Below are 15,579 nucleotides of genomic sequence, written 5' to 3'. Positions count from 1 at the left end.
TATTTTCAGTTTATTTATTTATATACAGTAGCACATTTAAAAAAAAACATCCCTAGTTGGCCAAAGTGCTCTACAGACATAAGAAAGGGGAACATAGTGTCACATTTACATCACAACGCAAAATAATGAATAAAATACAGTAGTAAAATATACCTTCAAAGAAGTGCAGAATATATTCCCTGAAATACTAAAATGTAAAAAATAAATAAAAAAGGTTAAAGAAATAAAAACAATCAAGAAATAAACACAACCAAGATATCCTGTCTAACTGGATTTGCATGCCAGGGAGTAAAAATATGTTTTTAGCTTAGATTTAAATTGGTTCAGAGACTGGGAGGACCAAATAGATAATGGAAGGTTTTTCCATAGTCTGGGCCCTGCCACTGAAAAGATTGAAATTATGGTAAAATTGTGGTTGAAAATTTCCTCACAAACCGGTGATGCTGGTCATTTCCTGAACTCCCAACCTTATCTTTTTTTTAACCTGAATATATGAATGATGAACTACTGCTTATAAAAGAAACATAAATCAGGTATAAAATGTTGGCGCAGACGGAAGTAGAGGGGATTAGGACCGGTGTGACTTGACGCAGCAAATGTAGAACTTGGAGCCAATCTTTGCTGACATAAATGGGGTGCTTACCCAAAATCAGCGAGTGAGTCACTATCGTATCGATCATCATCATCATGATTTTACAACTACAGTACATACACTATCGAGCTAAACATGAAATGTGGGCTAAAACTTTAAAGATACTGTTATATGATTGTTCATATTTTGCAGTTAGTACAGAATGGTGTCCTATCGCATTCTGTTGTGTATTACAAACTCAAAAGCCATTTAGCTGTTGTCGCAGAAGCTATCATACGTCTAATAACGTAGCATGACATCGCTAGAATAATAGTTCTTCAGTTTTCGCTCTTATAATAACAATGTCGCGACAGCTTGATTTTTTATTATACAGGTCACAGGATGTAAATGAAGTATTGTTGGTGTTTTTTGGATGCATTTTTAAAGTGAATTAAAGACCGAATGCATTACTCCCATTGCTAACCACCTGGAACGAGTGGAATATTACAAATTAGAATGCAAAAAACCCCTCAAACTATTGTTTTCTTGTCCCTCATAAAGATTGTAAACGATAGGCAAAATTCTAAAGAAGCCAGAAATACATTTTTCTATTTCTTCTGCCAAGGAAAATTTGTTGTGCCGGTTTATCTAGTACAACTATTTGTTTAACTTAGTTAAAAGATTTCAGCTTTTATATAATTTAGGACTTTTTTCTCATGGTCACAATAACCGTGATATGATATATTTACATAAATGGGTTATGAATGGGTTTTACAAACCCCGTTTCCATATGAGTTGGGAAATTGTGTTAGATGTAAATATAAACGGAATACAATGATTTTCAAATCTTTTTCAACCCATATTCAATTGAATGCATTACAAAGACAAGATATTTGATGTTCAAACTCATAAACTTCATTTTTTTTTTTTTTGCAAATAATAATTAACTTAGGATTTCATGGCTGCAACACGTGCCAAAAGTAGTTGGGAAAGGACATGTTCACCACTGTGTTACATCACCTTTTCTTTTGACAACACTCAATAAAGGTTTAAGAACTGAGGAAACTAATTGTTGAAGCTTTGAAAGTGGAATTCTTTCCCATTCTTGTTTTATCAATCAATCAATCAATCAATGTTTACTTATATAGCCCTAAATCACTAGTGTCTCAAAGGGCTGCACAAACCACCACGACATCCTCGGTAGGCCCACATAAGGGCAAGGAAAACTCACACCCAGTGGGACATCGGTGACAATAATGACCCAGTGGGACGTCGGTGACAATGATGACTATGAGAACCTTAGAGAGGAGGAAAGCAATGGATGTCGAGCGGGTCTAACATGATACTGTGAAAGTTCAATCCACAATGGATCCAACACAGTCGCGAGAGTCCAGTCCAAAGCGGATCCAACACAGCAGCGAGAGTCCCGTTCACAGCGGAGCCAGCAGGAAACCATCCCAAGCGGAGGCGGATCAGCATCGCAGAGATGTCCCCAGCCGATACACAGGCAAGCAGTACATGGCCACCGGATCGGACCGGACCCCCTCCACAAGGGAGAGTGGGACATAGAAGAAAAAGAAAAGAAACGGCAGATCAACTGGTCTAAAAAGGGAGTCTAATTAAAGGCTAGAGTATACAAATGAGTTTTAAGGTGAGACTTAAATGCTTCTACTGAGGTGGCATATCGAACTGTTACCGGGAGGGCATTCCAGAGTACTGGAGCCCGAACGGAAAACGCTCTATAGCCCGCAGACTTTTTTTGGGCTTTGGGAATCACTAACAAGCCGGAGTCCTTTGAACGCAGATTTCTTGCCGGGACATATTGTACAATACAATCGGCAAGATAGGATGGAGCTAGACCGTGTAGTATTTTATACGTAAGTAGTAAAACCTTAAAGTCACATCTTAAGTGCACAGGAAGCCAGTGCAGGTGAGCCAGTACAGGCGTAATGTGATCAAACTTTCTTGTTCTTGTCAAAAGTCTAGCAGCCGCGTTTTATGTAGAGCTTCAGTCATTCAACGGTCCGAGGTCTCCGTTGTCGTATTTCACGCTTCATAATGCGCTATGCATTTTGGATGGGAGACAGGTCTGGACTGCAGGCGGGCCAGGAAAGTACCCGCACTCTTTTTTTACGATGCCACGCTGTTGTAACACTTGTCTTGCTGAAATAAGCAGGGGCGTCCATGAGAACGTTGCTTGGATGACAACATATGTTGCTCCAAAACCTGTATGGACCTTTCAGCATTAATGGTGCCTTCACAGATGTGTAAGTTACCCATGCCTTGGCCACTAATACACCTCCATACCATCACAGATGCTGGCTTTTGAACTTTGCGCCTATAAAATTCCGAATGGTTATTTTCCTCTTTGTTCTGGAGGACACCACGTCCACAGTTTCCAAATATAATTTGAAATGTGGACTCGTCAGACCACAGAACACCTTTCCACTTTGCATCAGTCCATCTTAGGTGAGCTCGGGCCCAGCCAAGCCGGCGGCGTTTCAGGATATTGTTGATAAATGGGTTTGGCTCTGCATAATAGAGTTTTAACTTGCACTTACAGATGTAGCGACCAACTGTAGTTACTGACAGTGGTTTTAGGAAGTGTTCCTGAGCCCATGTGGTGATATCCTTTACACACTGGTGTCGGTTTTTTATGAAGTACCGCCTGAGGGATCAAAAGCCTGTAATATCATCGCTTAAGTGCAGTGATTTCTCCAGATTCTCTGAACTTTTTGATGATTTCATGGACCGTAGATGGTAAAATCCCTAAAATCCTTGCAATGGCTCGTTGAGAAATGTTGTTCTAAAACTGTTCGAAAATTTGCTTACAAAGTGGTGATCCTCACCCCATCCTTGTTTGTGAATTACTTAGCATTTCATGGAAGCTGCTTTTATACCCAATCATGGCACCCAACTGTTCCCAATTAGCCTGCACACCTGTTGGATGTTCCATATAAGTGTTTGATGAGCATTCCTCAACATTATCAGTATTTATTGCCACCTTTCCCAACTTCTTTGTCACGTGTTGCTGGCATCAAATTCTAATGTTAATGATTATTAGCAAACAAAAAAAGTTGATCAGTTTGAACATCAAATATGTTGTCTTTGTAGTATATTCAACTGAATATGGGTTGAAAAGGATTTGCAAATCATTGTATTCCATTTATATTTACATCTAACACAATTTCCCAACTCATATGGAAACGGGGGTTGTACCCGTATAGCGCTTTTCTACCTTCAAGGTACTCAAAGCGCTTTGACACTATTTCCACATTCACCCATTCACACACACATTCACACACTGATGGCGGGAGCTGCCATGCAAGGCCCAAACCACGACCCATCAGGAGCAAGGGTAAAGTGTCTTGCTCAAGGTCACGACGGATGTGACTTGGTTGGTAGAAAGTGGGTATCGAACCAGGAACCCTCAGGTTGCTGGCACAGCCACTCTCCCAACTTCGCCACGCCGTCCCCATATTGGTCACAATTCTGTAATATATTTATATATGAATAAATAAACATAATGTAGATTAAAGGCCTACTGAAATGAGATTTTCTTATTTAAACGGGCATAGCAGGTCCATTCTATGTGTCATACTTGATCATTTTGCGATATTGCCATATTTTTGCTGAAAGGATTTAGTAGAGAACATCCACGATAAAGTTCACAACTTTTGGTCGCCAATAAAAAAGCCTTGCCTGTACCAGAAGTAGCAGACGATGTGCGTGTGACGTCACTGGTGTAAGGGCTCCTCACATCTTCACATTGTTTATAATGTGAGCCACCAGCAGTAAGAGCAATTAGGACTGAGAAAGCATCGATTTCCCCATTAATTTGAGCAAGGATGAAAGATTCGTGGATGAGGAAAGTTAAAGTGAAGCACAAAAAAAAAAGTAAAGGCAGTGGAAGAGTTTCAGATGTAATTAGACACATTTACTAGGATAATTCTGGAAAATCCCTTTTCTGCTTATTGTGTTAATAGTATTTTAGTGAGATTATGAAGTCATACCTGAAAGTCGGATGGCTGCGGTGAAAGCCAGTGTCTCTGAGAGAAGCAGAGGAGCCAAGATCACAGCTGCCTTTTTGAGCTGCAGGATGAGGTTGCGTAATCCACTCAAGTCTCCGGTAAGAGCCGACTTAATATCACAATTTTCCCATCCAAAAACTTGCTGGTTGACGTAGAGAAACATGTTCGCTTGACCGCTCTGTGTTAAAGCTTCACAACAAACAAAGAAACATCGGCTGTGTTTCGGCGCTAAAGGCAACTGCAATCCACCGCTTTCCGCCAACAGCATTGTTCTTTATAGTCTCCATTATTAATTGCACAAATTGCAAAAGATTCAGCAACACAGATCCAAAATACTGTGTAATTATGCGATGAAAAGAGACTACTTTTAGCCGTAAGTGGTGCTGGGCTAATATGTCCCCTCCAACCCGAGACGTCACAAACACGCGTCATCATTCCGTGACGTTTTCAACAGGAAACTCCGCGGGAAATTTAAAATTGTAATTTAGTAAACTAAACCGGCCGTATTGGCATGTGTTGCAATGTTAATATTTCATCATTGATATATAAACTATCAGACTGCATGGTCGGTAGTAGTGGGTTTCAGTAGGCCTTTAATTTTTGCCATGTCTTACCGAGCATCAGATTACTACCTTTATTAATATAATTATAGCCTTACAAACAAGACAATATTTCTTTTTTGTTCTCTCTCTCTCTCTCTCTCTCTCTCTCTCTGTCTCTGTCTCTCTCTCTCTTTATCTCGACCCAACCGACCCTACATTGTGTCTCGGCTCTGCTTTCACTTTTATTCTAATTTATTAAACTGTGGGTTTTTTTCTTATCTTTGTTGTCGATGTGCTTGCTCATGTCGAGATTATTTGGGTATGAAGAGTGGTTACATGGACCTTTCAATTGTAAAACCTCTTTTCCAGCCTACTGCTTTAATGTTTAAATCCTGTTCAAGTGAGGTGGAAGGGCTTCAAACATAAAGGGTCAGAATTGGAATGTGCGTGTCTGAATGTTACCAATCATGTACAGACTTGTAGTGCTATCCAAGACAAGTAAGTGGCTTGTATCGTTAGCAATGTCAACTAAAAACACTTTCTATCCCATTTTGTGTGTTTTTACCCCAGGGCAGCACAACTACCTGTGTGCAGGGAGGAACGACTGTATCATCGATAAGATCCGCAGAAAGAACTGTCCGGCATGCCGCTTCCGCAAATGCCTTCAAGCTGGAATGAATTTGGAAGGTAACCCTCTTTAAATCATTAGCGGACCGTAGGGAATGCTTGCGCCCGCCAAAGCTAATGGTGCAAAAAGAAAAAAAAGTACAAGAAAGAAGTTGGAAATGAACACCACAGTTGGTGTTGAACTTTAAATACAAAGCCAGCTAACTAGTAGCTTAGTACAAATAACTTGTTCACGGCCAGAAAGTTTCCAAAGTACGTCACAACAAGCCTTTTTCTAAACTTTGAAAAACTCAATGCCTTTTGTTAAAAACATCCAAAACCGAACCCAAGTCGTCTCTAATGAATTAACTCACTGTTTAGCAGTGCGGCTATGTTGTGACGGACCATTTATTCTCAAACTGTAGTATGTGTACCACTGGTGGTACACGGGCTCCATCTAGTGGTACGCCAAATAATTACTTGATTAAAGTACAGTGTTTTGTTTTCCTATATCCAAACACAGTGTCACTGTTTAAACCATGGGTGTCAAACTGTGGCCCGCCGTGTAATTTAATTTGGCCCTTGAGGCAATATCAATTTAGCATTAGCGCTGGCCCGCCGGTGTTATACAGCATCGGTGCCGCTGTAACACCGCATTCACCGCTAATACTCATACTTGCCAACCCTCTTAATTTACCCGGTAGATTCCCGAAGTTTAGTGCCCCTCCTGAAAATCTCCCGGGGCAACCATTCTCCCGAATTTCTACCGATTTCCACCTGGACAACTATATTGGGTGCGTGCATTTAAGTCACTGCCTTTAGCGTTCTCTACAACCTGTCGTCACGTCCGCTTCTCCTCCATACTAACAACGTGTCACATAATATTTGTTGCTTTTACACACACACACATGCACAAATGAATGCAAGCCATACTTGGTCAACAGCCATACAGGTCACACTGAGGGTGGCCGTATAAATAACTTTAGCACTGTTACAAATATGCGCCACACTGTGAACCTACACCAAACAAGAATGACAAACACATTTCAGGTGAACATCCGCACCGTAAAACAACATAACAAATACCCAGAAACCCTTGCAGCACTAACTCTTCCGGGAAACTTCCAGCAAACTGACCAATAATTAACGTTTTATTCATGCATTTTCTCTTGCTACTTCAAGGCTTGAATGTTTGGTTCATTCATTATTGTTATTTTATTTTCAAATTTATTATTAGCCTGTGGAAAAAAATTTATATTTACCTCATTAGATTGCAAATAGAAAAAAAGACATACAAACATTATTTGATATACCATTGATATTCTTTTAATTATTATTATTATTATTTAAAACTGGATTTTGCATGTCACTAAAATTATATAAGCCTTGCTTGTTCAATAATTAATGCAAAACTTGTTTGGGTCCGTATTAAAAGGTTAATTTGTTCAACCTTGGGCCACGGCTTTGTTCAGTTTAAAATTTTGGCCCACTCTGTATCTCAGTTTGACACCCTTGGTTTAAACTGTATGTAATGTTACAGTGACCGAAATATGAAATATATTTGTTAAAAAACCTGTGCCTTGTTTTTAATGAATTGTTAGGCTTACTTTGCTACTTTATTTTAATATTGGTCATTATGGGGGTCATTTTTTGAGTCAAGTTTTTTTCTGGGGTGGTACTTGAAGAAAAAAGTTTCCGAACCACTGCTGTAGACCACAAGAAAGTGTTTTAAATGTAGATTAAAATCATCTTTGTTTTTTTTTGCACTTACATGTTGCAGTAAATTATTTATTTGTTATATTTGTATTTTCTGAATAAATTATGTGATAAAAAGTTAAAGTTAAAGTAACAATGATTGTCACACACACAAGGTGTGGTGATGATGTACATTAGTCAACTCATGGGTGTTAGTTTTCAATACATCAAGATAAAAACATATCAAAATCAAATTACAGTATGGTATTTATGTAGTTTGATCATGTTCCTCGACTAATGTACTAACATCATGTGGTTTATTTTGTACATATATAACATCTATAAAGATACAAATAATTGCTATTGTGACATCCATTGGACACATTTAAAACAGCTGTTTCTTTCCTTCAAAAATTTCAGGTTAATTTTTATATTTAACAAACTCATCCAGCGGGCCACTTAAAACCTGTCGTGTGCCTGATCTGGCCCTCGGGCTGTACGTTTGACACCCTTGCCCTATACCAAGTGTGTCAAACTTGTGTTTATTGAGGGTCACATGGCATTAAGATATATATGAATTGATATTATTGATATAATAATGACATTATTATACAAAACCTAAGCAATGTATTACTACTTTTTTATGTACAAACTTGCTTTACAATTACAGTATAATTTGGGGGTTGGGGGCATCAGCTATGGAACTGTTTATTTTTATTCTAACAAAAAATTGTTGTTTTTGGGATGATCAGATAATATTTAAATTTAAAAGACAATGTGTTAGTCCTAATACATCTAGTAAGAAAGATGAAGTGGTTTACTGACAAAATGTATTTCCATTCTTTTGCATGCCACATGAAATGATGTGGTAGGCCAGAGTTTGACACGTGTGCCCTGTACTATAAGGATCGTTTTTAGGTTTGGTTTCTGGGTGCCTATCAACAATGTTTTTAGGAACACGTTACAAGATGGGAAAGTCATGTGGACAAGCAAACCACTACTTTTTCAGTATGAGTGTTTGCAGTCTTCCTCCTCTTGTGTTGTTTAGGTGTGCAGTAGCAGACCACAAATTATGGGCATTTATCCTTTATAGTTTTGGTGTGGACTTTGTCTATGACTTTGATCCATACCTGTCTCGATAACTATTTATAAAAAATAAAAAAATAAACAAGAGGCGGGGGTGGGGGGGGGGGGGTTCCTTGTGTGGTCAGGGGCTTAGGACCACATGTTTTTTCAGCCTTTTTAAAAAAAATAAAAAAAATGATACTAGTTAATGTCGATTGAATTCAACACAACAGGGTGGGAAAAGTGAGTCCTGGGTGCTAAACTTCACACTCCCTGACATACAGTCGACATCCCGCCTAAATCGGTAGCATCAGATCTGTGACAGAGGAAGGGAATTGCTGGGTCGTCTTAATTCTCTGCCCTATATTAAAAAAAAAAAGGAGAAAAAATTGCCCCTTTCACAAGCATGTAAATACAGGATTCTCTCAGCAATCGAGTCTAGTCTTCCGAATGGCTCTTTTGAGTGAGTATATGTATGTATATATATATATATATCTATCCATCCATCCATCCATTTTCTACCGCTTATTCCCTTTTGGGGTCGCGGGGGGCGCTGGCGCCTATCTCAGCTACAATCGGGCGGAAGGCGGTGTACACCCTGGACAAGTCGCCACCTCATCACAGGGCCAACACAGATAGACAGACAACTTTCACACTCACATTCACACACTAGGGCCAATTTTAGTGTTGCCAATCAACCTATCCCCAGGTGCATGTCTTTGGAAGTGGGAGGAAGCCGGAGTACCCGGAGGGAACCCACGCATTCACGGGGAGAACATGCAAACTCCACACAGAATATATATATATATATATATATATATATTTGGCCAAACATCCTAGCGCAAGTCCGACATTTAGACATTTTTAATGTATGTAGGACAGGTTGTACTTAAACATTTCCAAGATAAAACCCAATAAAAAAATGCTCTATTGTTGGTTGCTGTAAGGTTCACAAGTCACGGCACAAATGTTCAGCCTCATCTAAAGTAAAACGTGCCTTACATTTAGCTTTTATGATTCATGGCAATGTGCCTTCAACTGTGAAGATTAAGCTTCGAGTGTGTGCAATATATTAACCCTTCACAACAAGATGGATTTTCAAAAAAAATACTTTTAATGTCGATTTGGTGACTACTATTTTTGGTAATAGAGGAGACAATGTAACAGTAAGTAATAACAGTCAGTCAGAAATGTGTGAATGATACTAAGCAATGTTAGCTCGATTAGTTGTGTAGCTAGTTTAGCCTTTTAATGTTAGACAATAGCATCACCTTCCACCGGCAAAACAAATAATTATTATCCTAAAAACAACTTTTAATTGGATCATTGCCTAATATGTTTGGTAGTGGACAGTTAGTAAGATAATCCGTTATTCCGTTAGAGATGCAACTCATCGTGTAGCTTACTGTATAGCCAGCTTGAGCCTCTGTTGCTTACAAGTGTTCGTAGCAGCAGTGCTGTTAAAGTACTAACATGATTTAGTAGAATAACATTTTACTTTCCAGGATTTACCATTGTTGAGATAAAGACTCGGTAGAAGTTTAACCTTGGCCAGCGTATAGTACCAGATTTGCAGCCAGGCTTCCTTCAACGTTCTCTTTGCGCCTGCGTCGTCTCCTTCTTGAGCCGACAACAAAACACGGTGAGCTGCTGATCTTGCTATATCATCCGGGAGGCCGTGTTGTGTTATGGCGAAAGTCATTTAAAAATTAATTGGCTGGTGGCGATCATCAGTGTCCATATTCCATATATTTTGAGCAAAGCAAAACTTAAAACAACTACAAAGCAAGGCTGCCTGGGTGGGGCAAAGGTTTAATCAGCATTGTGGGGGGAGATTAGAATTGGTTAATTTGCATCTAACAACTTCCCTCAGCACTCCAAAAAAAATTGTTTTAGTAGGTAGCCAAAAAGTGGCTTAAAGATACAGTAGGTCTTTACAGCAAAATCTATGCAATATTTTGACCAGGAAACAATCACTACGTGACATGTTGACCAAATTGAAGTGTTTTAAAAAGAAAAAAAGAAATAATATGGCGCCTTTTTAGGGGTGATGGTAGATCCTGCAACCAAACCAGTTTAACAATGAAAGCATACTTAATTATATCATGTTTAGAAGACCGCTACTCTCCTGTCATACATTGTTTATAATTGTCTTTTAATGGCTGTATTATGAGATTGTTGTCATATACCGAGGTTTACATTATATTTACATCTAACACAATTTCCCAATTCATATGGAAACAGGGTTTGTAAATGAAACATCAAAGTTTTGGTTTGCTTTGCCAGCGTCCGTTATTAAAACAGGCGTCGACTTGCAATCCCCATGTATCTCTTATGTGTGACTGCCATCTACTGCTCACACATTACACCTTATGCCAAATAAAATTGCTTCAAAGTCGTAATCACAAACAGAATTAATCAGTACATTAGGCGCACTTTCTAATTTTGAGAAAATGCAAGGATTTTAAGTGTGCTTTGAAGTCCAAAAAATACAGTAATCATGTGTTTGAAGCTATAATTAAAGAGAATACCAGCTCAATATCCATCCATCCATTTTCTACCGCTTATTCCCTTTCGGGCTCAATAGACAACTATAAAAAATCTTGATGGATGAAATTGACAATAAAACAGTATCATGATAACATTTCTGAAAAAAATATTTGATCATAATGGCAACATTTATTATCAGTACTGTAATGTCTCTGAATGACTTCACCATTATTATGGGGCTTACTAATAGTATTATAATAATAGTGAAGGCATTCAGAGACATTACAATACTCCCACTGCCAAAAAAATGCACCTGGGCATAGGTTGATTGGCAACACTAAATTGGCCCTAGTGTGTGAATGTGAGTGTGAATGTTGTCTGTCTATCTGTGTTGGCCCTGCGATGAGATGGCGACTTGTCCAGGGTGTACCCCGCCTTCGGCCTGAATGCAGCGGGCATAGGCTCCAGCATCCCCCGTGACCCCTAAAGGGACAAGCGGTAGAACATAGATGGATGGATGGGTAGAAAGCCCTACTTAAAATACTACTCATCTTGTCTATGAACAAAGCACATTTCCCAGGGATACTGTTGAAATAGTACAAAGTTTTTCTGTATGTCACATTGTACCCTTTTTTGGGGGATACTTCTGGCCTATTAAACATCAATTAAATCAAAATACATTTGAGATAAAAATCCTTTGAAAAAATGGACCTACTAAAACAGAAATGTTCTTGTCTTGTATACCTCTTTTTCTGAAAGTGTTTAAAAGTTTAACTGTAGATAAGTGTTTTTGTAGATCAGAAAGGTTTTTACGGTGCGTTCAATAATTCTAATTGATGTTATTTGTTACGTACTTTTTGTTTGAATATATCTTAAAGTGCTACAGTAAAAAACAATGTTTTACAATAAAAGCTTAGTCATTAAAATACTAACACTAAAACACTATCAGTAAATCACAAGAACCACTTTTGTAACAGTCTGTCCATTTATTTTAGTTATTTAAATAAAAATATTGGTCAAATTATTTCAGTGTGTGTATAAGTACTTTTTGAGCGTATTCAACAATTCCACGATAATAATGACAACCGTGATCATTTAGGTTTATCTGGGATAAAAAATGCTCGTATCGTTTAATCTCGACAATGCAGTGGCAGTTAAGTGGGAACTTAATGAGGGCCAGTGGGGCACATATCAGTGTTACAATGAAGACACTTGTATGCACTCTTCCACCTTAAATTTCCATGTCTGGCATTTCTACAGCAACTAAGCGTTTTATTACAGCTGCTGTAGTTCAAATCCCTAGGCTGAGGTCTTTCCTTCACTCCGACGCTTGCAGAACTGATTATATGTAATCTCCGACACCTCCCAATGGACCAGCAAGGGAGTGGTACAACACATCTGTCCAGTGTAGATAAAGACATCAGCAGCTGTTGTCATTAACTTACAAAGATCACCACTGAGCTGCATTGCTTCCTGTTTGTTAGCAATGTACCGAGACATCCTGGATGAAAACCAACACTTCCCATCCAACCTGATGGCGCTTGAGAAATGCTGCAAAGAGGATTGGGCTAAACTGCCTAAAGACAGGTGTGCCAAGCTTGTGGCATCGCATTAAAAAAGGCTTGATGTTGTCATTTCTGCCAAAAGTGCATCAACAAAACTATTGCGCAAAGAATCTTAATACTTACGTAAATGCGATTTTTTTTTTTTTTTTTTTTTTTTTTATGTTTGCAAAATTAAAAAATAAAACAGAACAAATTTTCATTGTCTGGAATTTCAAGGACAAACTGAATTTAGAAAATGTTAGAATAAGGCTGTAAAATGTAAAGAATAATATAATCGCTCTGAATAATCTCAGCTTTTAATTTTAGTATACAGTTCGTTCGTATGACGTCACTATTTGACCTGTAAAATTAAACTAGTCGTCAGACAATTAGGGTTGGTAAAATGCCGTAGAAATTTGTTTTTTGGTCTTGTCTTTTCGATACATTACATTCAATCAATCAATTGCTAATTTATGTCAAAAAATAAATAAATATATATATATATATATATATATATATATATTGGGGCAAAAAAGTATTTAGTCAGCCACCGATTGTGCAAGTTCTCCCACTTAAAATGATGACAGAGGTCTGTAATTTTCATCACAGGTACACTTCAACTGTGAGAGACAGAATGTGAAATCCAGGAATTGACATTGTAGGAATTTTAAAGAAATTATTTGTAAATTAGGGTGGAAAATAAGTATTTGGTCAACCATTCAAAGCTCTCACTGATGGAAGGAGGTTTTGGCTCAAAATCTCACGATACATGGCCCCATTCATTCTTTCCTTAACACGGATCAATCGTCCTGACCCCTTAACAGAAAAACAGCCCCAAAGCATGATGTTTCCACCCCCATGCTTCACATTAGGTGTGGTGTTCTTGGGATGCAACTCAGTATTCTTCTTCCTCCAAACACGACGAGTTGAGTTTATACCAAAATGGATACATGGATGATACAACAGAGGATTGGGAGGATGTCATGTGGTCAGATGAAACCAAAATAGAACTTTTTGGTATAAACTCAACTCGTCGTGTTTGAAGGAAGAAGAATAATACTGTGTTGCATCCCAAGAACACCACACCTACTGTGAAGCATGGGGGTGGAAACATCATGCTTTGGGGCTGTTTTTTCTGCTAAGGGGACAGGACGACTATTCCGGGTTAGGTAAAGAATGAATGGGGCCATTTATCGTGAGATTTTGAGCTAAGACCTCCTTCCATCAGTGAGAGCTTTGAATGGTTGACCATATTTCCCACCATAATTTACAAATAAATTATTTAGAATTCCTACAATGTGTATTCCTGGATTTTTTTTCCACATTCTGTTTCTCCCAGTTGAAGTGTACCTATGATGAAAATTACAGACCTCTGTCATCATTTTAAGTGGGAGAACTTCCACAATCGGTGGCTGACTAAATACTTTTTTGCCCCACTGTATATGCGATTGATCACCGAAAATGTACACATTAATCATGTTTATACTGAACGCATAATAACTTTAACTGTGCTTGGCAGTTAAGGTAATAGATGACATGCATTTAAGTAATACATTTAAATAATGTTTGTGTATGACATTTTAAACATAAAATATTATTTTTCTTAAGTTATTTTAAATTATGCGAGCAAGTAATTACCTGTGAAAGAAATCCCAAATCAATAGTGTGATTGATCTGAATTAAAAAAAAAATCTTTTGAGATTACAGTTACAACATTTTATACAATAATATCGACAATGCAACTTTATGATACCACACAGTTCGGCAAAAATAGGGAACAATAATTCAACAACATGTGGAAAAGGATTTTAATGACAGTAATAGGGAATTGTGACTTTTTGATCTTGATCAAAACATAAGGAACTTGACAGCCAAGTAGCCAACGTCAAAAGCATGACAAAACCAAACAAAAATATTTTGTTATAATTTGCTATACAGTAAATGCTTGTAAAACACTTGTAAATGCACATTTTGTTGACGTAGCGATTTTCCGCAGAGGTGTAATATAGTAGGGACATCATATAATGCCAGGACAAAGGTGTTAAAAACACTCCCTTCCTGTTTCGGTAAAAAGGTTGTGACAGTCTGCCATATGCCGTATAGACTGGAATGTCATTTTCCATGAAAAGACATCTTGCTAACACGATTTGTCTTGAGATTCAGGTTTAAGATTTACTGTACACGCAAACAGGCAACGAACAGGAAAAAAAAAGCTTTTCTTCCCGTCATTCACATACAATTAACCTTGGGAGGAACAGCCGTGTCACAAAAGAGGGAGTACCGGCTGGCAAAAAGTGTGTTGTTAGCAAGTTAGCAAGGAGTTAGGACGCTCATTTTGATATCATGGTGATCGATATAAAGAAGTGAATCTCAAACTGTGGTACACGTACCATTAGTGGTGCACGGGTTCCATCAGTGCCAACCCGTCGTTCGATTGCGAGACCCTACCGGTCGATCGCAAAAATATTAGAATAATAAAAAGTATTAATATGACATCAGTGACACTTCCACCCGGAGAATCACCAACAGACCCGCCAACAAGCATGCAATTAAGCCCCTGAACAAGCCCGCACGCCTCTGCCTCTCTCTCTTCGGCCTCACATCCAGCCACTCACCACAAACGTTTATGGAGTGTTGTTAAAAGAAAAGGTGATGTAACACAGTGGTGAACATGTCTTTTCCCAACTACTTTGGCACGTGTTGCAGCCATGAAATTCTAAGTTAATTATTATTTGCAAAAAAAAAAAAGTTTATGAGTTTGAATATCATATATCTTTTTTTGTAGTGCATTCAATTGAATATGGGTTGAAAAGGATTTGCAAATCATTGTATTCCGTTTATATTTACATCTAACACAATTTCCCAACTCATATGGAAAAAGGGTTTGTATTTTTATTTTATTTCGCCTTTATTTAACCAGGTAAAATCCCATTGAAATCAAAGATCTCTTTTCCAAGGGAGATCTGGCCAAGTGGGCAGCAGCAAGGTTACATTAAAAACAGTAAACAACACATAAAACATCACATTTACAATAT

The 15,579-nt window shown here is 38.2% G+C and overlaps 2 protein-coding genes across 5 annotated transcripts in view; both read left to right on the top strand.

Annotated features, from left to right (window-relative positions):
* The window catches only part of LOC133551686 (fibroblast growth factor 1-like), an 819,097-nt gene that overhangs the window by 601,161 nt on the left and 202,357 nt on the right, over nt 1-15,579 (top strand). The gene's annotated exons all lie outside the window — the stretch shown is intronic.
* The window catches only part of LOC133551680 (glucocorticoid receptor-like), a 140,686-nt gene that overhangs the window by 100,687 nt on the left and 24,420 nt on the right, over nt 1-15,579 (top strand). For all 4 annotated transcript variants that reach the window (XM_061898649.1, XM_061898647.1, XM_061898650.1 and 1 more), the window contains one exon: nt 5,715-5,831. In XM_061898649.1, the coding sequence (XP_061754633.1) occupies nt 5,715-5,831 (117 nt within the window). The remainder of the gene's footprint in view (nt 1-5,714; nt 5,832-15,579) is intronic.

The sequence above is a fragment of the Nerophis ophidion genome, linkage group LG04, assembly GCF_033978795.1.
Source record: "Nerophis ophidion isolate RoL-2023_Sa linkage group LG04, RoL_Noph_v1.0, whole genome shotgun sequence".
Taxonomy (NCBI): Eukaryota; Metazoa; Chordata; class Actinopteri; order Syngnathiformes; family Syngnathidae; genus Nerophis; species Nerophis ophidion.
This window is presented reverse-complemented; position numbering and strand designations above follow the sequence as displayed.